Below are 25,377 nucleotides of genomic sequence, written 5' to 3' on the forward strand. Positions count from 1 at the left end.
ATTATCTTAGGAAATAACAAAATCCATGAGTGTATGCACGTGAAATTTTACTAGTCCTATGTAAAAGCCAAATCCAACAGAGTTACCACTATGTCAATGACTAAGTCTAAGGGGGTGTTGCTAGGAATCTTCTTTCAACTTGACATGTATTTTCATGAATTCTGATGACAAAGATGTTGGTATTGCTAATTCTGTGTCACTTTGCTTTTAAAAATGAAAGCGAAGGCCACAAAGACATATTCATCCTTTAAGCCATTTATGCCTCATAAGAATGTCCAATTTCTTGATTGGCTTGCTTCTAGTGTGAATCTTTGTTGCCAAAGCTTGGTTTATTATTGATGTTTGGTTACAACTCATCTCAGCTTTAACCTGACTGATGTGGTGTACTACGTGGATCTATTTTCTCTAATCAGTTCTATTCAAAGCCATGTTTGTTGCTGGTTCCAAGTTATGTATGTCTTTCCTTTCTGCTTCTTCTAGAATCGTTTGAGGTGTACCTTTGGATCTTTTAACTCCCACTTTAGATGACTTTGTCTCAACGTGTCATGTGTGAAAGTTACGGCTAAATTAGCCCCAATTTGTTTTTCCTTATCTAATCTTTTCTAGTTTTAGCCCATAGTTGGAAATCAGGTTTTGACTTGGGCAAGTGATGTGAACATAGGGACCCCCCCTGGCCGAAACCCCCAGGATGGCTCCAAAGACCGCTCTAAGCTGGCCGACCCTTTATTGGGGGTATTTTGGGCATTTTGCCCCTTTTAAATTCTGAAATTCGTTCTAGAATATTCAGAATTTTGGTTAGGTTTAAATTAGTAGTTGAGTTTGGTTTGGTTTTAAGAGTTGTATTTTGATTCAAAGTTGTTTTGGGTTGAGTCCTAAGTTATCTTAATTAGCATGTGCTTTTTAAGTTAACTTAAAATTTAGAGCAAATTACATTTACATTCTCAGTGCTTGCAAACAATTATGTTTGCACCTCCTGTAATTTATTCTATTACAATTATCCCTTGTGCCTAACATCATCAGTCTTAAATAAAAAAAATAAAAAAAAAATTTATCCTTACTTGATCTTAATGTAAGTTTTTTTAAAATAAATAAATAAATAAAAGTATACATAAAAGTCAGTCAATTTTTAGGGTGAATCGACCTTTTTTTTGGAGACTTCTTAGGAAACTGTGTAGAAAAATAATTTTTTTTCATAAAAGATGGGAGACTTTTTAGTCTTTTTTTTTGGGGTTTGAAATAGAGAAGGGTAATACTGGGAATTCTGAAAATACAATACATGCTAACTCATTACTTAACCCTATTACTCTAACAGTAGGGGTGTGGTTGTTATATAATTCAAAATATAAGGGATGTAAACGTAATAGAATAAATTCCAAGGGGTGTAAACATAATTGTCTGCAAACACAGGTGTAAATGTAATTTGCTCTAAAGTTAAGCATGTGTGTTTAGTAGATTCCAAATCTAGGGTTTTGGTCTTGTAGTAATTTGATTCCATTTTTAGTGTTCTGGTCAAGATTTGGGGTCCTTGTCCATTAGGGAATCTCAACCCAAGTCAGTGTATCTTTTTGAAGGCTATAAATAAGCCATTAGTCCAATGTAATTTTCAATTTTTGATGAATAAAAATTATTAAGTGTTTATTGCCTGGGTTTGGCAGGTTTCCTTTGAGGGGGACCCTGTGGTTATCAAGTTGAGAGAATTTTGAATTCTTGCCTGCCATCCTCCATTGCAATCAAGCATTCAAGCCTTCAAGCAATCAATCACAACAGTCTCAAGTAAGTTCAGAGCATTCCCACCCCTTTCCTACCTCCTTTTTCCAGCGTAGGTGTCCCTACCCCCTCCCCTCCTACACAGCCTTAGAAAATTATCCCAACCCCATCACAAGTACTCCTCCACTCTTCAGTTTTGAGTCAGACCCTGTCCCCTCCCCTAGCAACTGTAGCCCTCCCCTTTCCTTCTCCTTACCTGTGATGGCAGCAACACCCACCCCCTGGTAACTTCTAAACCCCAGCCCCTTTTAGGTCCTTATTACTTCCCCTAGGATTGCCCCTAGCTCTAGGTTGTTCCTCTTAGGTTATTTTCCCCGAAACAGCCAGTTTCCTTGACCTAGAACTAGAAAAACCTGCACTTATGTCTTCTACCTTGGGATTCTGCAGAAATTTTAAAAATTCTGAAATCTGATTCTGTTAAGTTCTGTTCTAGCAAGTTCCATTCTATTTGACAGAACATCATGGAAATCAATTCTGTGCAGCAGAACCAGCCAGGGTTAGCCTTTATTCCCCCCCCCCCCCCCAGTCAAACACTCTGAAACCTGCAAATACTCAGAACCCTGTTCACACTGACTGAATTTGAAAGTGTGAAAATACCCTGTGAAACCCTAGCCCTAGATCCTGGGCAGCCATAAATCTAGGGCAATTACCTCTTTGCCCTTAGCCCTAGATCCTGGTTTACATTAGCAAGTCATCCAAGTCTAAGTACAAAAAACAGGGTTTGAGCTATGAATACCTTGTTTAAGAAATGTCCGGGGTTTGAGCTAGTTGACATTTTGATTGACTCTGTTTTTTGCCTAAGTCATGTGAAACTTTCCGAGTCTGATTTATTTATTTTTTGCTGGCCTGTAAACTATTTAATATTCATAGACCATAAATTTAGTCTGCGAAACCCTATAATTTTGTTTGTTGGCATGAATATTAGCCACTTTTTCCTTTCTACCTCTGATGCAACCATAGCCTCACTCCTTCTCCCTCCTAGAAGGAAAAGGAAGATGTTAAAAAGTAAGGGAAAAGATTACTTGCCTGACTGATGAGGTATTGAAAAGGCGAGTTAAGTTGACTTTGAAAAACCTGGTTTTCCAACTATGGTTTCACCACTTACCCGTCCTGCTATCCTTGTTTTAGCTGCAACAAATTTATTTATATGTTATTTCTTAGTTGCCTAATTAATCTCCATAAACCATTGCTGTTTGTATAACTGACTCTAGAATCCTCCTCTAAGTTTTGAGGGGATACATCAAGCACAGAACACTTTGAACACACCCAGCCTCCGTATTCTAATTCTTTGTGCAACATCAGCACTTATTTGTAACTTGTTTATTCATAATAACCTTATCTAAATTTTCTCTTAGCAGTATCCATGTTATTAATTTTCATTACATCACTTACAATTCTATCGTTACTAAGGTTGCATACCATAAACACTGTTTATGTTTTTTTTTTTTTGGATGAATAAAGAAATATATTAAAGAAAGGGAACAATTACAAGGTCTTTAAGCAGAAAACTGAAAAGAAGAACTAAGACCCCAGGAGACAACAATGAGCCTGTTCCTTGGGGTATCATCGACCGGGGGGGGGAATCGCTACCAGCCTGGAAGAAACCTCAAAATAGATGGCATTCCAAATCTTGTCTACAGAGCGGGATTTGGAAGTCCATCTCCTAATATGACGCTCCCACCAAAGGTGGTGGACCAGGGCACAAAACACTAGCTTACCAATCCGGTCGCAAATGGAAGAGCCTGAAAAGTTTCTCAAAATCCAAGACCAGTCTCGCCCAAATCCGAATGAGCATCTCAAACGGGGCCATATAGAGGAAAGGGCTTTTCCCCAGATAGATCTGGAGAAAGGGCAAGAAAGGAAGAGTTGCTTAAGGGTTTCCAAGCCAAACCAACAGAGGATGCAGTTTTGGTTAACAGGGATGTGGCGGCTAGAGGGGAAAGATTGGGTGGGAAGGGCAAGGTTTAGGGCTCTCCAAAGGGTAAGGGAGTGACGGGGGATGTGGCCTTTGAACCAAACCAAGGGGGCCAAGGGGCTTTTGGGCTATGGAGTCTAACAAGGTTCCAAGCCAAGGAGGTGGAGAAGGTTTTGGTGGGTGAAGGTAGCCAAACGGTGAGGTTGCAGGGGGAGTTAGAAAGGGGAGGGAGAGATTCCCAAAACTGTGTGAGAATGGGCAAGGGGTTAGGGTTCTAGGAGCCATTTGAGATGAAGGCCGACAAGGGGGTGGATTTGGGGATTTGGGAATTATAGACCGTACGGGTACCAAAGTGGTTAAAGAGAATGCCCATCGGATGCCAAGGGTCTAGCCAAAAGGATGTTGACGAGCTAGTAGAGACGGAGATAGAAATAGCTGAGATAGCACGAGGTTGAAGCAAGAGGATTTTCCTCCAAACCCAAGAAGGGTTGGGGGGCAAAGGGACAGTCTAAAAGGAATCCAAGCGGAGAAGAGAGGAGTAGACCCAGCTAACCTAAATAGAGTCATGCTTAAAAGCAATTTTCTAGATGAGTTTGAGAAGGCAAGCTAGGTTAACGTCGGAGATCCTGCGGATTCCCAGGCCACCTTCGGATGTAGGGCGACAGATGGAAGACCAACTGATTGGGCAGATGAAGCGAGAGGCTTCCTGCCCTTTCCAAAGGAAGGTGCAGAATAAGGATTCCATCGCGTGGATGGTGGACTTGGGGATGGAGAAGATTCCATACCAATAGAGATAGGTGGATTGGAGAACAGAGCAGATGAGAACCACTCGCCCCGCATAGGATAGAAGCATGCCCTTCCAAAGTTGCAATTTCTTGCAGATATTGTCAAGCATTAGGAGGCAATGGCAACGAGTAAGCCTACTGGGAATGAGCGGGAGACCAAGATAAACCACAGGGAAAGAACCGGGAGAGAAACCCGAAATCTGAAGGAGAGAGGCTCGAAGTTGATCAGAGATGCCCGAAAGGAAGATAGTGGACGGAGAGGGATTCAAATTGAGAGAGCCGATAGAATGGAGGATATGGAGAGATGGTCCGCTTTTGAGAAGATCATGAGATCGTTAGCAAAAGCAAGATGGGTAAGGTTTAGAGATTTGCACTTGGGGATGGGGGAGATGAGGAGCTGGTCAATTTTGGTTTAGAGGATGTGGGAAAGAACTTCCAAGGCAAGAGAGAAGAGATAAGGAGAGAGGGGGCAGCCTTGGCGGATACCAACCCGGGAGGGGAAGAATCCAGCTGGGGATCCATTGGCAATGATAGAGAATTTAGGGGTGGAAATACAGGTTTCAATCCAATGGATGAAAGGGGTAGGGAAACCCATGGCCGCGAGGACATCATTAATGAAATCCTAGCGAATGGAATCAAAGGCTTTATGGAGATCAACCTTAAGAAGCGCAGTCGGGGAGTGGGAGGATCTATCAAAACCATGGACAATCTCCGCACAGAGGAGAATGTTATCCGCAATGCTTTGGCCCGAGATAAAGGCCGATTGATTTGGGCTGACAAGGGAGGGGAGAGCTGATTTGAGCCTATTCTCAAGGATTTTAGAGATGAACTTGTGGATGAGGTTACAGAGGGAGATGGGGTGGAAATCTGAGAGGGAGGAGGCACCTGGCTTCTTGGGAATGAGACAGAGGAAAGTTTGATTGATGGAGGAGAGCTGGGAAGGGTTAAAGAAGAAGCTACGGATGGCATGAACAAGATCGTTCTCAATGAAGTCCCATGAAGCAAGGAAGGAACCCATACTAAAACCATCGGGTCCCGGGGCCTTATTGGGCTTGTGGGAGCGGATGGCTAGAAGGATTTCTTCCAAGGAAGGGATCACACTAAGAGAGGAGACAATAGAAGGATCGATGACTTTGTTAATGAGGTTGGTCGGAAGCGGATTGCGAGGAGGAATAGAGGGAGGAGAGAGGAGGTTGGAGAAGAAGGAGACGATCTCAGCCTTGATACTAACGGGATCGGAGATGCAAGTACCATTATTAGTGATGAGAGAATGGATGGAAATGAAGTTATTTTGGGCCTGAAGAGAGCGGCGAAAAAAAGCAAAATTGGAATCCCTGCGGTCAAGCCATTTGATTCTGGCTTTTTGGCGGAGAAAACTTTCTTCGGAGGAAAGAAGGGCAACAAACTCAGAGGAGAGGGATTTCTCATTCTCCGCAAGGGTAGGGTTAGCAGGGTCGGTTTGGAGGAGGGATTAGGTGAGTTGAAGGTTAGATCTGCAGGAGGAGATCCTATAGAAGATGTTGCCAAAAGAGGAAGAATTCCAAGAGTGGAGAACTTCCTTGGTATTGCGAAGCTTGCGGGCAAAGCAATGAGAGGCAGAGAGTGACAGTGAACTGGCTTTGCCCAGGCTTCTCTAACAGTGTGAAGAAAAGAAGGGTCGGCGGTCAACATATCAAAGAATTTGAATGGCTTTGGACCAAAGGAGTCAAAAGGGGAAAGCTGGACTAAGCAAGGGGAATGATCCGAGAGATTGGAATTGGTGAAGGAGGCATGGGAGAGGGGGAAGGAGGAAAGTTAGGAAGGACTCACAAGGAAACGGTCTAGCTTAGAGGCAATTCTGGCCATACCAGAACGACGATTATGCCAAGTGAGGGGATGGCCCGACCAACAGAGATCAACAATACCCGAATCATCAATGTAGGCATTGAAATCGTCCATTGCGGGCAGGTCAGGGTAGCCACCTACACGCTCATGGGAGAATCTAATGATGTTAAAATCCCCCCAATTCTGTTTATGTCGTTTGCCTCTCTGTTTTGGATTTTGGATCTCAAATGCAAGTAAAGTCAATAATCTAAGCTGTGATTAATCTGAGATAAAGGAAGCAACTGCATTGTTAAGGGAAGAAATCAGGTCGATGGAAGAAAAGTGGTGAGGGATGACATCATTGTTCTTGGAAAGAAGAGATGTAATCAGGTTTCAATACCAATCTTGTATGCATTGCTCAACAGTACTAAAACTTGTATAGAAACTCCTATTATTTACTCAAATTATCTCTAAGTGATGGGTGAATGTATCATATAAAGAGCTACTAGAATGCTTATTTTGGCTCATAATAGGATTCCTAGTCACTCTAATGCACCCAATGAAATAAATAGACTCAAAACAGAAATCTATCTAGGCATTATCCTAATCTATGTAAACAGTACCACACTTTTTGGGTTTATTAATTGGGTCTATTTCATCAATAAACCAGGAAATAAATACCGAGTAAAAACTCTCTTTCAACATGTCCATTTTGATCTCGCTCCGTAATGGTCTTTTCTTCTTGACAGATTCCTTTAGTGTTCCCAAAATTATTGTTTAGTACTTTTCATCCAATTCTATTTTAGGGTGCATAAGCATTAATTGTAATGATTAATGAATACCTCCTTTTCTAACCTTTAGTTAGTTCTAACACAAGCTACTGCCTAAGTTTCTTTGCAACGGCGGCCACGACCTGAAAATCTCTGATGACCTCCATTCCGTTGACCTCCACTCTCCTCCAGTGACATCCATTTTTATCCCTCCCATGGCTGTCCCTCCGCTCTCTGCTGCTCCTCCTGTAGTCTCTCCCCCTCTGCCCACCCCATCCATCAAAAATCATCCCACACCTTCCGACAAACCCTGGAATACTCTTTTCAATCAGCAGCATCAATCCACCAATTCTGATTTGGACCTTACTTTCATCCCTTCCACCTCAAATGACCCTATCCCCACCACTCACTGCCCTTCTGCTTCCACTGCTTCTAGTATCCAGCGATGGACTTCTGCTATTCTAGGCCAGTTCCTTGGTCCCCCTCCTCCCTTTGGCATCTTGAAAGCTTCCCTCACCAAGCAATGGAAGGCTCAGGGCCTTATGGACATCCATTATATCGGCTCTAGCATATTCTTGTTCAAATTTGACTCCCCTGACTGTCGCTCTCGTGCTCTCGAAGGTTCTCCCTGGTTCGTGGGAAAATCCCCCTTATTCCTAAGACCGTGGTCACCTTCTCTTCCACTCCACAGGGTCGACTTTAGCTCTCTTCCCCTGTGGATCAGTTTGCCTGGTCTCCCTCTTGAGTTTTGGAATGCCGATTGTCCGAGTAGAATTGGATCAGCTTTTGGCAAGCCCCTTCGTACTGATGCAAAAACTTTAAACATGTCTCGCCTTTCTTACGCAAGAATTTGTGTTGATTTTTCTGCTTCAAAAGATCTCCCTTCATCTGTTACAATCGATGATGATCTCGGTCTCAAATATAACCAGGTCATCGCGTATGACTGGGTGCCTTCACGATGTGATCTATGTTCCTCTTTTGGTCATTCCTCGACCGAATGCTCCTTGGCTCCTCTCCAACAAGCAAAGAACAATGACCATACAAATATTTTGCCGTCAGCCGACCCAAGATTTTCAGTTGAAGCTTTGTTAAAATTGAAGACCATTGATGCGTTAGAAGCAGTATCTGTCTTTGTTCCATCTTCGACTGCTCCTTCCGCATCTGCATGCCCTCCACCATCTGTCGGACCTACAACTCCGGCAACGAACATGTACCGTAGAAGAAGACGAAGGAATAAAGCTGCAACAATCCCTGATGTTCCGCTTCCAGAAAAGAACCTTGTCAGCCCAACCAATGACGCTCTTCTGAAGATACCTGCAAATCCAGTCTACTACTATGCTGATGAAGAGGTCGAAGCCTCTGAGATGCCTGCCCCCACCTACGACTCAACTGCTGCCACCATCAGAGCTCCTAGCCGATTACTTGAGGTATGTGAATCTCCTCCTTTTGACCTATTATCACGGCCTTCCCCAAATGGTGAAATTTCGAGTTCCTCTAACCCAAAAATTTCTTCGTCCAATACCCATAGCAACCTTTTTAGCTTTCTCTTGAAGTCTCCTCATCGTTATCCCCAAATATCCTCTAAATCGATCCTTCCTTCACCTTCTCTCCTCAACCTGGGGCCCACCTCAACCACCGTCTCCCTCTTACGGGGGACCACGTTAAACCCTCCTGCTCCCTCTCCCACTCGTCGTAAGTCTCCCTTATCCCACGGTTCCTCTGGGCCTAAGCCCATTACTTATGTCATTGCCTCTATTAGGCCTCTTTCGAGTAAGCCCAATTGGCCCTTGCTTGACAAATCTCTACCCACTTCCCCTATTGGGCTTCGGCTCCCTTTGCCCTCAATCCATTCCAGCACAGAAGACCTTACTTCCTTGGCCCAACCGTATTACCATCCACTAACCGTTCATCCTGAAAACTAGTTTGTTACAAACCAACCTTCTTCCCTTTCATCCGAACCCTCTACTCCTAATTCGGTTTCCTCTTCAGACCCTAACCCTTTTGAATCCCATTCACCCTGGGACTCCACCATGCGTGAGACTATCTCCTCTGGCCAGCCCCTCCAAAATTGCCTCTCTTGACCCAATTGTGTTAGCTAGCTCCCCCCCCCCCCCCCCCCCCATTTTTTTTCTTATGTCTGAGTTTATTGTGTGGAATATCAGAGGTCTTAATGCTGTTGCTGAGCAAGGGGAAGTTAAAAATCTCCTTTCTAACTCTAAAGCTACTTTTTGTGCTCTCCTTGAGACCCATGTTCAAGTTGAGAATTCCCATCGAATTGCCAAATTCTTAACCCCTTCTTGGTCCCTTCTCTCCAATTATTCCCATTCCCCGAATGGTAGAATATGGATTCTTTGGGACCCTTCCGCCCTCAATATATCCCTCATTAGTTCCTCTTCCCAATTTATGCATCTCTCTATTTCTCCATCCAATAATGCTCCCTCCTTTTTCCTCACCTTTGTTTATGGCTTTAACCGGGCCTCCGAGTGTACCCCGCTGTGGGACTCCATCTCCTCCTCCCATGCTTCCCATCCCTGGGGTATGGGTGGGGATTTTAACATTGTTTGGTATTCCCATGAGCGAGTGGGTGGGCGTCCGCCTAATCCGCTTGCGGTTGAGGACTTTAATTCTTGCCTTGATGACTCCTGTATCACTGATCTTCGTTGGTCGGGCCACTCTCTTTCTTGGCATATCGTCGTTTGGGTGAGGACCGAATTGCCTCGAAGATTGATCGCTTCCTTGTCAACCACTTTTGGCTCTCTTCCTTTCCGGATTCCCATGCCTCTTTCTCCCCTGCTTGCCTCTCTGATCACTCTCCTTGCCTTGTTCACATCCTTCCTTCAGTTTCTTTTGGTCCCAAACCTTTTAAATTCATTGATATGTGGACCTCCAATCCTTCTTTCCTTCCCACGGTTAAAGAAGCCTGGGAAAAGCCTGTTCACTGCCACTCCCTTCCTCTTATCGATTTTGCTCGCCTGCTCAGGAATACTAAGGATGCTCTCTGTCGGTGGAATTATTCCACCTTTGGGAATATTACCTCTAGTGTTTCTGATTGTCGCTCTTGTCTCTTGAGAACCCAATCACTCCTCCAAAATGACCCTCTCAATACTGCTCTTGCGGAATTGGAGCGAGCCCTCTCTTCTGAGCTTTCCTCCCTCATTTCTCATGAAGAGAGTTTCCTCCACCAAAAAGCCAGGATCAAATGGCTCCAGCTTGGGGATTCCAATTCTGCTTTTTTCCACCATTCCCTCAAAGCCAGAAACAATTTGAACTCCATTCCTACTCCTCTCTAGGAATGGCTCTTGGATCCTTGATCCTCTGGGAATCAAAGCTGAGATTGTTTCCTTCTTCTCTGATCTTCTCTCTCCCCCCCCTTTTCTCTTCCGCCGCGCCCCCCATTCCCCCCTGATTTAATCAATAAATTTGTGAACCCTCAATCCCTCCCCTCTCTTACTTCCATTCCTTCCCATGATGAGATCATTCAGGCCATTCGCTCCCACAAGCCAAATCGTGCTCCTGGCCCTGATGGTTATAGTATGGGCTTCTTCTCTGGTGCCTGGGATATCCTTGAGCATGATCTTATCAGAGCTATCCGTAGCTTCTTTCTCAATCCTTCCCAGCTCTCATCAATCAACCAAACTTTTCTCTGTCTTATTCCCAAAAAGGCTGGTGCATCCTCCCTTTCCGATTTCGCCCCATATCCCTATGCAACCTTCTCTACAAGTTCATCTCTAAAATCCTAGCGAATCGGCTAAAAAAGATTATGCCTAACCTGGTTAGTGCAAACCAATCTGCTTTCATCTCAGGTCATAGTATTGCGGATAATATTCTCCTTTGTGCAGAGATTGTCAGGGGATTTGAGAGATCTTCTCATTCCCCTGCAGCTCTCCTCAAAGTTGACCTCCACAAGGCTTTCGATTCCATCCGCTGGGATTTTATTAGTGATGTTCTTTCTGCTATGAGATTCCCTCCTTCATTTATCCATTGGATCGAAGTCTGCATCTCCACCCTTTTCTTTTCCGTTATTACCAATGGATCGCCGGTGGGCTTCTTTCCCTCTAGTGTTGGCATTCGCCAAGGTTGCCCTCTCTCCCCCTACCTTTTCTCCTTGGCTTTGGAAGTTCTTTCTCGTCTCCTCCAAGCTAAGACGGATCAGCTCCTGATTTCTCCCATTCCCAAATGTAAATCCCTCAACCTCACCCACCTCGCCTTTGCTGATGACCTTATGATCTTCTCCAAAGCGGATCACGCCTCCATACTCTCCGCCCTCTCCTTCTTTGGATCCATCTCCGGCCTCAAGGTCAATCTCGACAAATCTTCCCTTTTCCTTTCTGGAGTGCCTGAACCCCTTCGATCCAAAATCTTCTAAATCTTTCGGGGTTCAAGTCTGGCTCCTTCCCCGTTGTCTATCTCGGTCTTCCCCTTATCCCGGGTAGACTCTCTCGCCATCACTGCTCCCCTATGTTGGATCATATCCGTAAGAGTCTCCAACTTTGGAAAAGTCGACTCCTTTCTTTCCGCGGTAGGGTTGAACTCATTTGATCTGTTCTCCAATCCTCCTACCTTTATTGGAGTGGCATTTTCCCGATCCCCAAGGCCATCTCGTCTGCTATGGAATCTCTCTTATGTGCCTTTCTTTGGAAGGGCCAGGAATCCAAACATTTCCTTCGCCCCATCAGTTGGTCCAATGTCTGCTAGCCCAAATCTGAAGGGGGCTTAGGAATTCGTCGGATCCAAGAAGTTAATTCCGCTGCGCTTCTCAAGCTCATTTGGAAAATAGTCACTAAGCACGACTCTATCTGGGTCAATTGGGTGCACTCCTATCTTCTCAAATCTAACTCGTTCTGGTCTGTCTCTATTCCCTCTAATCCTTCATGGACTTGGAGGAAGCTTCTTCTTCTCCGTCCCATAGCTCTCCCTGCCATTTCCACCCATATCTCTACTGTTCCACTACTTCTTTTTGGCTAGATCCGTGGCATCCGATGGGAATCTTCATCTCGCTATTCCCTCCCCGCACTGTGTATGAAACCCGCATACCCAAATCTACCCTTCTCTCGGAGTTTATCTCTAGAGGTTCCTGGGTCCCATCCCCTCACCATAGTCTCACGCTTGTCTGGAACTCCCTCCCCCCATTTTCCCCAATCTCCATGATATTGTTATTTGGAACCCCTCCATTACCGAATCATTCACTACCTCCTCTGCTTGGAACCTTATCCGCCTGGCCTCACCATCTCCCCCTTGGCCCCCTCTGGTTTGGTTTAAAGATCACATTCCCCGTCACTCCCTTACCCTTGAGCCCTAAACACTGCCCTTCCTACCCAGTCCTTCCTCCTCTCCCGCCACATTCCCGTGAGCCAAAATTGTATCCTATGCTGGAATGGTACTGAGGACATTGAGCATTTGTTCTTCTCTTGCCCTTTATCTAGTGCTCTTTGGAGAAAAGCCCTTAGCCACATTTGGCCTCGGTCCCGCCGCTCATTTGGGTTTGTCCGTGACTGGTCTTGGATTTTGAGTAAATTTTCAGGTACCTTTAATTGTGATCGGATTGGCAAGCTTGTATTTGGGGCAACAGTCCACCATTTGTGGTGGGAGCGAAATCTCAGGCGCTGGACCTCCAAATCCCGCTTTATAGACTCGATTTGGAATGCTATTTATTTTGAGGTTTCTTCTACGATCTCATTCGCTCCCCATCCCTCGGTTGTTGATTCCCCAAGGAACATGCTCATTGTTGTATCCTGGGGTCTCAACTCCCAACTCCATTCTCCTGTTTGATCCTGTATGGATCCTTTGTTGTTTGCTTTTTCGTTTTTAACTGATTATTTATTCATCCAAAGAAAAAAAAAACCTTTAGTTAGTTTTGCTCATGATCCGTCCTGGAAAGGAGTCGAATATGAGAATTTAGGATCCTCCTGCTCGAGCAAGAATCAAAAGAAGGCAACAGATCTGTTGAAGTATACGTGAATTTGGGATTTTTACTGTTCATGTTACTGTTCACGTGAACAATATTATGCTATTCTTTTTGATGCAGGCACAACCGAAGTTACTGTTCACGCTACAGTAGCTTGAATAGTAACTTAGATGATAATTTTATATTTGGTGGGCCCCAAGTCCAGCTTGCATGGAAATAGATTCAAATTTGGTGGGCCCAAACTCCAGCTTGCAAGGAGATAAAATAGGAACTGTTTTTGTGGAATTTCTAGAGATAATTTAGAATTTTGTTATTTATTATTGGGATAATCATGTAATTAAAGTTTTTATTTGGGTAGGATATCGAGGATAAGTTTTAGTTAGTTTTAAATTCCTAAGAGTCCTAGTAGGATTAGTCTTTTGTTAGTTTTTAATTACCAAGAGTCCTATTATAGTTGTTTTTGTATCAAGTATATTTGTTTTGTTATTTAAACACTTGTAATCAGCTTATTGAGTATGGAATAGAAAAAATGAATTGAAGCTTGAGCTTTGTGTGTTTGCAGCCCCCCTCTTCTTCTCCTCTTCTCTTCTTCTTCTTATGAGTTTTCTTCTCCCTCTTCCCCTTCTTCAAGACTAATTCTTCTAAGATTTCCCTTCTTCCTCCTATCTTCTTTATTCTGTCCTCCATTTGTTTTTATTCTATTTTCTATTTCTAATGTGGGAGTCTTGCTACATAAGTTTTGGGAGTTTTTAGAAAGCATAGTTTCTATTTTGGTGGTAGTTTTTATTTCCAGAACTTTCTATTTTAGGAGTTAGAAAGTTACTAAAGCTGTAATTTTTTGTTTCCTTTTTCTAGAGGACAATTACTTGTCTCTCAAGTTGTATTAGATTCATTAGAAGCTATTAATAAAATGGCTCTGTGATTCTAGACTCTTTAGTTAAGAATCACAGGCCTTCTTCTCTCTTTTCTCTGTTCAAGTTCAATTGCTATTTTGATTATTTAAAGCTTGTTTTCTAACATGGTATCAGAGCTTTTTTGAATCAAAATAGTGTTGTTCTCAATATTCTGTTCAGAAGTTCCTTTTTTTTTTTTTTTTGGTCTTCTTCTTCTTCTTCTGTTTCCTTGGTGTGCAGCCACCTAATGCTGTATATTATGGACCGTTAGATTAGATATTCATGTGAACTGATTTTCTTTACTTATTGCCTTACTCTTACACAATGCAGAACTTGGATACCTTTCTTACCTCTTTTTTTTGCTGCAAACCTTTTTTTTCTCTTATTCAGTCCTAAGGTTCCAGAATTTTTTTTGTGCTCATTCTACTTCAAGTTTTGGAAAACTGATTTGAGTGATATCTACCTCAGTTTAATGGCTTCACTTACACGTGATTCAATCATGAGTACGGCTAAATCAAAAAGATCTCAAGGAGATCATGTAAACGTTCAAATTACATCTATTAAGCTCAAAGGTAGTTCTAATTACTTGTTGTGGTCACAAGCGGTTCGGGGTACATACTTGCAAAAGGTAAGCTTAAGTTCATTGAGGATGAACCTCTTGCTAAGACTGACAAATCCTATTTTAGTTGGATCCAAGATGATGCAATCATGAAAATTTGGATGTGGAATAGTATGGAACATGATATTGCAGCGAATGTTATGTTCCATAAGACTGCAAAGGGAATATGGGATGATTTGCAAGAGATTTATTCCCAAGCTAAAAATATGACTCGGATTTTTAGCATTTATGAAAAGCTATTTCAATTTCAGCAATCTGACAATTCTCTGTAGGATTATTACAACTCCTTTAAAGGCATGATGGAGGAGTTGAATGGGCCAAACATGGAAAATTAGAGTGGGCCAAGCACCTTGCCAATCATGCCGTTTCTGATGGTGGTGATACTGTAGCGAACAATGATAGTGGTTCTGGATCTTCTTTAGGGGACTTGTCTAAGACTCTAAGAGATGATGTAAGCCAAATCCTTCGCGGATTGCAAAATATTGAAACTGGCGCTTCCACATCCAATAGTACTTCTGCTGCCACACTTTCTCATGCAGGTAACACAACACTTCTCACTTCTACGCCCACCCTTTGGATCATCGATTCAGGGGCCTCTTCCCATATGACTGGTAAGTCATTACTTTTTAGCTCTTTTTCTAAATCTACCACTAAAAATTCTGTGTCATAGCTAATGGGACTTCCATACCTATTCTAGGCTCTGGAAGTGTTTCTCCTACACCTTCTCTTACTTTATCATCTGTACTTTATGTTGCTAACTTTCCTTTTAACTTATTATCTGTTAGTCAATTAACTAAAGCACTAAACTGCTTTGTGACTTTTACTCCCACTTATTGTGTTTTCCAGGACCTTCACACGAGGAAGACGATTGGTGGAGGGTGTGAAAGGAACGGACTCTACTATCTGGACTATGCTACCCCTATTGCGGCTCTTTCTGATGATTGTGTAGATGCTCTCCAGTGGCATTGTCGTTTAGGCCATCTGTCTTTACCTAGATTAAAAATTCTATTTCCTTATTTTAAATCAATGTCTAGATTAAATTGTGAAGCGTGTGAGTTAGGGAAGCATCATCGTGCCACCTATCCTCCACGCTATCTCTCGTAGTGAGTCCGTATTTTCTTTTGTTCATTCCGATATTTGGGGCCCTTGTAGAATTAGTAATAGGCATGGTTTCGATATTTTGTTACTTTTGTGGACAATTTCTCCCGTCTTACATGGTTGTATCTTTTAAAGGATTGGACAAAGTTCTTAACTACATTTAAAAGTTTTATTCATGAAATTCAGACTCAATTTTCTCTTCCTATTAAAAATTTTTGGTCTGATAATGCTTTGGAATATGTGCAACATGATATATCTAACCTGTGTGATTTTCTTGGAATGATTCATCAAACCAGTTGTTCATTCACTCCCCAACAAAATGGAGTGGCTGAACGCAAAAATCGTCACCTTTTGGAGGTTGCACGCGCTATTTTGATTCAGATGAATGTTCCCAAGGGTTACTGGTGTGATGCGGTTTTGACTGCTGGTCATTTAATTAACCGCATGCCTATGCCTTTGCTTTATGAAAAATCTCCTTTTTCAATTGTTTTTCCCAATAGAGAACCGTTTTCAGTTCCACCCAAATTTTTTGGTTGTGTGTTTTGTTTACATACCACATCCTTTGGATAAACTTTCCCCCCGTCCTATTAAGTGTATTTTTCTTGGGTATTCACGTACTCAAAAAGGTTTTCGCTGTTATGATCCGGTTCTTCGCAAACAATTTAGAAGTGCGGATGTGACATTTTTTGAAGACACTCCTTATTATCCTAGTCAATCTTGTGCTGTTGAAAACTGTGTTTTGGATGATACTCCTCCTATTCCCTCTTTAGTTCCTTCCACTAGCAATGTTCCTCTACAGGTTTATCAGCGAAGACATAAGTTGCAGAACATATTGTGGAGAGTAGAGTTCCTCCTAACAATATTAGCGGATCTCCTTTAGTGGAGGGTGAAGCTGGCCCTACGGATGTTCCTTCTTCATCCTCTCCACCGGCGGATTCTTCTAGTGGTGATCCCACTCCGTCTTCAGATGACTTACCAATTGCTTGTAAGGAAAGGTACTCGTACTTGCACTTTACACTCTAACATTGTTTATCCTGTTTCCAATTTTGTTTCTACCTCTCATCTCCCTCCTAGCTTTCGTTGCCTTGCTTTGTCTATGTCTGCCGTTCATATTCCAACCCATCATACCGAAGCTCTTAAAATTCCTGGCTGGAAAGCCGCTATGGATGCTTTACATTCTCGTCATACATGGTCTTTAGTCAACTGTAGGATTCTACTAGGAGTGCAATTAGAGTTTGTATTCATGTAAAATTCTATTCCTTGTAATAGTCTACTTTCCACTTAATTATAAATAGAGGGCTTGAGATCATGGATCAATAAGCCATTCCACAACAATTACAACATGGCATCAGAGCCTAAGGTCGATTGATCTTCTTCAATTCTTTTTTTCCTTCCGTAAAACCCATCGTAGTCGCAGAATTTTCTACAACCATCGCAGGAATTTTCTGCAACTGTAATAACATCGTAGAGTTCTTTCTTCTACAACAATTGCAGAATTTTTTCTACAACCATTGTAGGTTTTTTTCTGCAACTATCGCAGAAATTCAAATTCAGAAATTTTCTGCACCTATCGATTCTTCAGTTTTGGACAGAAATTTGCCACTGCAAGAACAAGAAAAAGGAGGGAAAGAAGAAGAGAAGAGGAACCCTGCTGATACCACCGCTGCTACAGCTGCTGCTATCGTCAAGAACCCTGCTGCTACTGGTGCTGCTATCGTCGCTGCTGGTGCTGCTCTCATCGTTGCTTCCGCCGTCGACCAAAGAAAGAAAAAGAAAAAAAAGAAAGAGAAAGTCCATTGATCTGCTTCTAGCTTCCAGGGACTAAGTTGTTTTCCAGTGAGATTGTAATTTGCTTTCATCATCGATCCATCGCCTCTGCCATCACCATCATTGTCCCAGGTACACCATCCCTTTTCTGATCATCATCGCCTCTGCAATTTTCTGCCTTTCTCTGTGATTTGCGATTTGTTAGGGATGATGATGAAATCCCTTTAAGCCCATCACCTCACTAAACCAGACCAGTCCTTTGGCCGAACCAGTTTTTTCTTTTTTTCAAATTCCCAAACCAAATTTAGACCATATTTTGGTTCTCTTTGACCGAACCATATTATTATTATTATTTTGTTCTTCTAAGCTACTATTCTGTTAGAGAGAGAGAGAGAGAGAGAGAGAGAGAGAGAGAGAGAGAGAGAAATGGTAGATCTGTTTGAATTGTTTGACTATTGCATTCTGCGACATTTCTGTTACTTCGAAAGGGTGAAGACTGAAGAACTGCGGATAATTTTGTCAACATGACAACTATTGATAATACTCCTGCTCCCAGCCTCCCACTGGCTCCGAACATTACCACACTCTTCATCCTCTTTCGGTAAGATTTGATGGGACATTATTTGATTTGGTCCCGATCTGCTTACTTGACTATTGTTGGAAGAGGACTTGTTGGACACATTATGGGCACCACTATCAAACCTACTACCACAGGCGTTTCACAGGATAAATGGATCTCGAATGACTCTTATTATGTCATTTCTCTTGAATTCCATGACTCCAAATATTGCCCGTGGATATCTTTTACTTGATATTGCTGCCCAAATCTGGAAGGCTACTGCTGAAACATATGGACAGTTGGGGAATGATGCACAAGTTTATGAGCTACGAAAGAAGCTTCATGAGACTACCCAAAAGGAACTGACTGTGGCCCACTATTATGCTGAGTTGCGATCTCTTTGGCAAGAGTTGGATCATTATGGGGATTATCACCCCACTAATCCAAATGATGTGGCGACGTATAAGAAGCACATTGATAAGATTCGAGTATATGACTTCTTGGTAGGTTTGAACGTGCAGTACGATCAGATCAGAGTGCAAGTCTTAAGTCGTTCTCCCTTTCCTACACTAGAACAGTCTTGTGCTCTTGTTTAGTGTGAGGAAAGTCGTCGATTAGCCATGCTTCATACTCCTATTATGGAGAAATCAGCTTTACAGTCTGTTCGCACTAAATCTGATCCGGCTAAGGAGATTGTCAAGTGTGAGCACTGTCACAAACCATATCATTCCAAGGCAAATTGTTGGAAACTGCATGGGAAGCCTAGTGATTTTGAGCAAAAACGAGCACAAAGAAAGGAAAAATCAAAGGCTAATCTTTCTGAGACAGTTTCCACCACACCCTTTGCAGACGTTGGTTTTTCACAGGAGTTCGCTACTTTGTGACGTATTCTGCAGTCTTCTATTGCCGGTACAGCCTCGACCACTGCTTCCTCTTTTACCCATACCAACTCCTACCTTGCTACTTCAGGATAAATTTTTACAAGCTTTCAAGCTTCTTCAGTTTCTACTCGGATCATTGATACAGAAGCCACAAATCATATAACAGGTTTATCCACCTCTTTCTTACAATATTCTCCAACTTCTAGAAAGGATAAAGTTCGAATTGCTGATGACTCATATTCTTCCATTGTTGGAAAAGGGACCATTCAGCATTCTCCATCACTTTCTTTGTCTAAAGTTTTACATGTTCCCTCTTTCTCTACTAACTTGCTTTCTATCAGTAATCTTACACATGACTTGAATTGTAAAGTAACTTTTTTCCCATCTTACTGTGTCTTCTAGGATCTGGTCACGGGGAAGGAGATTGGACGTGGTAAACTAAACAGTGGACTTTATTTGCTCGAGCCGATTGGAGAATCTCCGTTTGCTTTGACTACATCTTCTAATCCGGGCCATTCGGTAATATCAGACCTTCATCAATGGCATCGTAGGCTAGGTCACCCCCCCTCAGGAACTCTTAAGAAAATATTCCCTGATTTGGTTTCTTCTTGTAATGAGAATAATTTTTTTTGCGAAGCCTGCATTTTTGCGAATTAGACTCGTTCTACTTATTTAGAAAACCTATTCCTTTTATGCTAATTCATACTGATGTGTGGAGTCCTTGCTGACGTGTGTCTATTACTGGCCATAGGTACTTTGGTACTTTTATTGATTGTCACTCTCGTTCTACATGGATTTATCTTTTAAAACAAAAAAAATGAGGTTTTCTGATGTTTCCGTGACTTTCATAATATGATTAAAACTCAGTTCAATGCCATTGTGAAGATCCTTCACAGTGACAATGGCACAGAGTGTATTGATGGTGAATTTCAAAGATATCTCTCTGAGTCTGGCATAATACATCAGACCAGTGGTGTTGATACGGCTGCCCAAAATGGGGTTGCCGAAAGGAAGAATCGGCATCTCTTAGAGATAGCCCGTTCCATTATGATTGCTATGAATGTCCCTGACCAATACTGGAGTGATGCTATTCTCACTGCTTCTTACCTTATGAATAGGATGCCCAGTAGGATACTTGGTTTTAAATGTCCTAATGAGATTCTTCAGGGAGCCTCTTCTTTTGTTATTCCCTCAAAGGTTTTTGGGCGTGTGTTATGCCAGAATCACAGCCCACCAGAGTAAGTTGGCTCCTCGCGGCCTACGCTGCATATTTTTGGGGTATTCTGCTACTCAGAAAGGGTACAAATGTTATCATCCTCCCTCCAGGAAAACCATTATATCCATGGATGTACTTTTTCATGAGTTTTGCCCTTACTATACACCTCTCCAGGGGGAGAGTCCTAGAGGAGAGGTGTTTTTTCCAACTCTAGATCTTCATATCACACACCAACACAACTTAAGAGTCCCAGAAGAGTTTCCTAACCAAGGGGAGACTTTGGCCAGTATTCCTGAGGACTCTAATCCTCCCCCTTCGATTTCTGAACCATGTGAAGAACCTAGCCAGGGGGAGACCACTCCTGTGAGACACACTGGTGGGGTCTTTCAAAACCAGATTGACCAGAATAAGGAGGTGCAGACTTATCAGAGGAAGAAATACAACCGGCTAAAGCAGGTGGAGAAAGGTGATACGTTATCACTTCAGTCTCTGCTCCAGAATCAGATTCTACTGAGGTATCTTCTTCTGATCTTCCTATTGCTGTTAGAAAAGGGGTCAGATCTTGTACTCAACATCCCATAGCTAAATATGTTTCTTATAACTCATTGTTGGACTCCTACCGTGCTTTTATATTCTCTCTGTTATCTGTATCTGTTCCTAAAAGTTGGTAGGAAGCCTATGCTGATAAGAGATGGAAGGCAGCTATGGTAGAGGAAATGTAGGCAATGAAGAAAAATGACACTTGGGAGTTGGTTACACTTCCTCCAGAAAAAAACCAGTGGGCTGCAAATGGGTATTTGTGGTTAAACAAAATATGGATGGATCAGTCAACAAGTTGAAAGCTAGACTAGTTGCAAAGGGGTTTACCCAGACCTATGGGATTGATTATCAAGAGACCTTTGCCCCTGTTGCGAAACTAAATACTATCAGAGTTCTGTTGTCTGTAGCTGTGAACAAACACTGGAACTTGCTCCAACTAGACGTAAATAATGCCTTCTTACATGGGGAGTTAGCAGAAGAGGTCTATATGGAAATCCCACATGGTTTCTCCGATGACAATACTGCAGGGAAAGTATGTCGGTTGAAGAGGTCAATTTATGGGTTAAAACAGTCTCCTAGATGTTGGTTTGGACGTCGTCTGAAGGCAATGACTTCTATTGTGTACAAGCAACGCAATGCTGATCATACACTATTTGTCAAGAAGTCAGGTACTAACATCACACTTCTCATTGTTTATGTAGACGATATTTTCATCACAGGGAATGATGGTGAAGAAATTCAAAAGTTGAAAGACTTTCTTGGCAGAGAGTTTGAAATTAAAGATCTAGGGAAGTTACAGTATTTCTTAGGGATTGAGGTGGCTCGATCAAAGAAAGGTATATTCCTATCCCAAAGAAAGTATGTCCTAGATCTATTATCAGAAGTGGGAATGTTGGGGTGTAAAACAGTTGATACCCCTATAGAAGCTAGAGCTAAACTTAAAGAAAAAGAGGGAGAACCAGTGGACAAAGGAAGATACCAAAGGCTGGTAGGGAAGCTTATTTACTTATCCCACACCAAGCCAGACATCGCTTATGCTGTAGGGATTGTGAGCCAATTCATGCATGATCCATATTTAGCTCATATGAAGGTTGTTGCCAGAATACTACAGTATTTGAAGGGAACTCCTAGAAAAGGAATACTTCTGTCACCCACCGATAATTTAAAAGTAGAAGCATACATTGATGCAGACTGGGCTGGATCTTCAGACAGGAAGTCAATTTCAGGTTACTGTACCTTTGTTGGAGGTAATCTAGTTACTTGGAGAAGTAAGAAACAGAATGTGGTAGCTTTATCTAGTACCGAAGATGAATATAGAGCTATGGTTCGTGGAGTTTGTGAGCTACTATGGTTGAAAGGTTTGCTGCAATATATTGAAGTCCAAGTTCCAAACCCTATGATGTTATATGGTGACAACAAGGCTGCTATTTGTATTGCTAATAATCCAGTGCAACATGGTCGAACTAAGCACATTAAAATTGACAGGTTTTTTGTCAAAGGAAAGTTGGAATAAGGGCTTATCTGCATGCCTTTTGTAAGATCTGGGGATCAAGTAGCAGATGTTTTCACTAAGGGTTTGAAAGAAAGAGATTTCCTTCCTATTATAGGAAAGTTGGGCATGACTAATATCTATGCCTCAACTTGAGGGGGAGTGTAGGATTCTACTAGGAGTTAAATTAGAGTTTGTATTCATGTAAAATTCTATTTCTTGTAATAGTCTACTTTCCACTTAATTATAAATAGAGGGCTTGAGATCATGGATCAAAAGCCATTCCACAACAATTACAACATCAACTTACCTCCTGGGAAAGATGTGGTCCGTTGTCGGTGGGTGTATACTATTAAGTACCATTCTGATGGTACGGTTGAAAGGCTCAAGGCCCGCTTGGTGGCTAAGGGCCATACACAAACATATGGTGTAGATTATTTTGAGATTTTTTTCTCTTGTGGCAAGACTTAATTCTGTCCGTGTCTTGATATCTTTGGCTGTGAATTACGATTGGCCTCTTTTTCAGCTTGACATAAAAAATGCATTCTTATATGGTGATCTTCATGAAGAAGTTTATATGGAGCAACCTCCAGGGTATGTTGCTCAGGGGGAGAACAATGTTCGTGTTTGCAGGCTTCATAAAGTGATATGGACTCAAACAGTCTCCATAGGCTTGGTTTGAGAAATTTAGCGAGACTGTGGAGTCTTTTGGTTTTGTACAGTGTTATTTTGATCACTCTATGTTTGTTAGACGGCAGGGTGATTGTGTTGTCATTATGGCAATTTATGTTAATGATATTGTCCTTTCAGGGAATGATGTTGATGCAATCCATACAGTTAAGGCACACTTTCAAAAATCTTTCCAAACCAAAGATTTAGGTGATCTACAATATTTCTTGGGGATTGAAGTGATCCGCAGTAAACAAGGAGTAAGTTTGTCACAAAGCAAGTATGTGTTAGATCTTTTGACTGAGACTGACATGCTTGCTTCTAAACCTAGCGACATTCCCATGGATCCTCAGTTGAAGTTAGGACGTGATGATGGTGACTTGTTAGATGATGTCCATCGTTATAGGAGTCTTATTGGGAAAACTTATTTATCTTACTGTTACTCGTCCTGATATTTCTTATTCTGTTGGTGTGTTGAGTCAGTTTATGCAGTCTCCTAGGAAGGCCCATTGGGATGTAGCGATGAGAGTGCTTCGGTACCTCAAGAGTGCGCTCGGAAAATGGCTCATCTATCGACCAAATCGGAGTATGGACTTGGTTGCCTTTTTTGATGCAGATTGGGCTGGATCTGTCATTGATCGCCGGTCAACTACAGGTTATTGTACTTTTCTTGGTGGAAATCTTGTGACTTGGAAGAGTAAGAAATAGTCCACCATTGCTCGATCTAGTGCTGGAGCTGAGTATAGGGCTATGGCCCACACCGCTACTGAATTGATGTGGCTTCGTTCATTGTTAGAGGAAATAGGATTTCTAGTTTATGCCCCTATGAAAATGTTTTGTGATAATCAAGCAGCCACTTACATTGCTAGTAATCCAGTGTTCCATGAGAGAATGAAGCATATAGAGGTAGATTGTCACTTTGTGCCGTGATGCAGTCAAGAAGAAGCTTATAACAACTCCTTTTGTGAGCTCTACTGACCAACTAGCTGATCTGTTCACCAAAGCTCTGTTCAGACCAAGTTTTCAGTCTATCTGTTGCAAGCTGGGCATGGGAGATTTGTATGCTCCAGTTTGAGGGGGAGGGTTGAAGTATACGTAAATTTGGGATTTTTACTGTTCATGTTACTGTTCACGTGAACAGTAAAAACAGCTTTTACTGTTCACGTTACTGTTCACGTGAACAGTATTATGCTATTGTTTTTATTCTATTTTCTATTTCTAATGTGGGAGTCTTGCTACATAAGTTTTGGGAATTTTTAGAAAGCATAGTTTCTATTTTGGTGGTAGTTTCCATTTTCAGAACTTTCTATTTTAGGAGTTAGGAAGTTACTAAAGTTGTAATTTTTTGTTTCCTTTTTCTAGAGGACAATTACTTGTTTCTCAAGTTGTATTAGATCATTGGAAGCTATAAATAAAAGGGCTTTGTGATTCTAGACTCTTTAGCTAAGAATCACAGGCCTTTTCTACTGGTTCTTCATCTCTCTTCTCTTCTTCTTCTTCTCTCTTTTCTCTGTTCAAGTTCAACTGCTATTTTGATTATTTAAAGCTTGTTTTCTAACAAGATCTATAGAAAATATATAAATATGGATTGTCCATGATTACAAATATATTAGTGACTTCAGAAGAAAATGTCTACCGGATTGCAAATTCCTGAATTGCTATCTCCCATTGTTAGGAATTTACTTCATGCTGGAAATTTTCCAATAGCCAAGTAGGCTTATACGTTGATGAATATTATTTTCTGGTCATTTCTTTTAACATATAGAACATCGTTTTTTAAATCTTATTACTATTGTTTCCACTCCACTTCTATAAATTTCTTCTTCAGCACACCTAAATTTATAGTCTCCTAACTCCTTGCTTTACCTTCCTATCTGCTTTCCTGTATACAAACTATTTTAGTTCTTCTTCTTTCATTTCTTGATGAATTTATTCTTTCTGATGACACCATATTGCATTACCTGTCTTTTTAATGTATCATGAATTTGATGTCTCTGAGAATGAGTATTGCAGTTACTAACCATTTGATTTTGTTAATTTGGTTTCATGTCTATCGGATTCAATAGGGGAAACTCTTAACTATTCTTTGTACATTTTAATCTGTAGAGAATAGAGGAAGCTGCAGAAAAAGGTGAACTCACAGAACTTGTGTTGAAGGTCATATGGAACCGTCTTGATCTGGCACGACGTGATGTGAGCCTCTGGAATGCTTTTCAATTTTATTGGATTTGGCTACCATTGAGTTAATTAGCTTATAATTTCATGTAGATTCTTGTATTCTTCCTGTTGGTTTAAACATTATATAGGGCCTCCTGAGTTTAACATGTATAACTGCCCTTTTTATTTTTTGTTCGTTGATTTCTATTATCTCTATATCCTGTTGCTCATAGATGGTTCTATAGGTAGTCGGACCAGTCATTGACCTTTCTTTGTTTCATATCTACAAACCTCTTTCATTGATACAAAAAAGATCACTGCAATAGTCATTGCTTACACTTCATAGATCAGGCTTTCATGGTTGCTCCATTTTCTGGTCTCCATAAACTACTTATAGCAATTAGTGTCTTGGCCGAAGAGTATTAGCTTTGGCAATAAAGAAAGAAAGCAGGTAAAAGCATAGGATGTCTTCCTTCGACTTCCTTTACGGTATATTATGTTCTACTAGTTTATCTCTATTTTTTGATTATTATGTCTTTTTCCC

General features: G+C 41.7%; 1 protein-coding gene across 3 annotated transcripts in view; it reads left to right on the forward strand.

Annotated features, from left to right (window-relative positions):
* PAC (pale cress protein (PAC)) overlaps positions 1 to 25,377 on the forward strand; it is a 39,898-nt gene that overhangs the window by 9,909 nt on the left and 4,612 nt on the right. For all 3 annotated transcript variants that reach the window (XM_089153649.1, XM_089153647.1, XM_089153648.1), the window contains exon 4: positions 24,783 to 24,869. In XM_089153649.1, the coding sequence (XP_089009775.1) occupies positions 24,783 to 24,869 (87 nt within the window). The remainder of the gene's footprint in view (positions 1 to 24,782; positions 24,870 to 25,377) is intronic.

Source organism: Hakea prostrata, chromosome 4, assembly GCF_041222555.1.
Source record: "Hakea prostrata isolate BN-2017 chromosome 4, UWA_Hpros_2, whole genome shotgun sequence".
Classification (NCBI taxonomy): Eukaryota; Viridiplantae; Streptophyta; class Magnoliopsida; order Proteales; family Proteaceae; genus Hakea; species Hakea prostrata.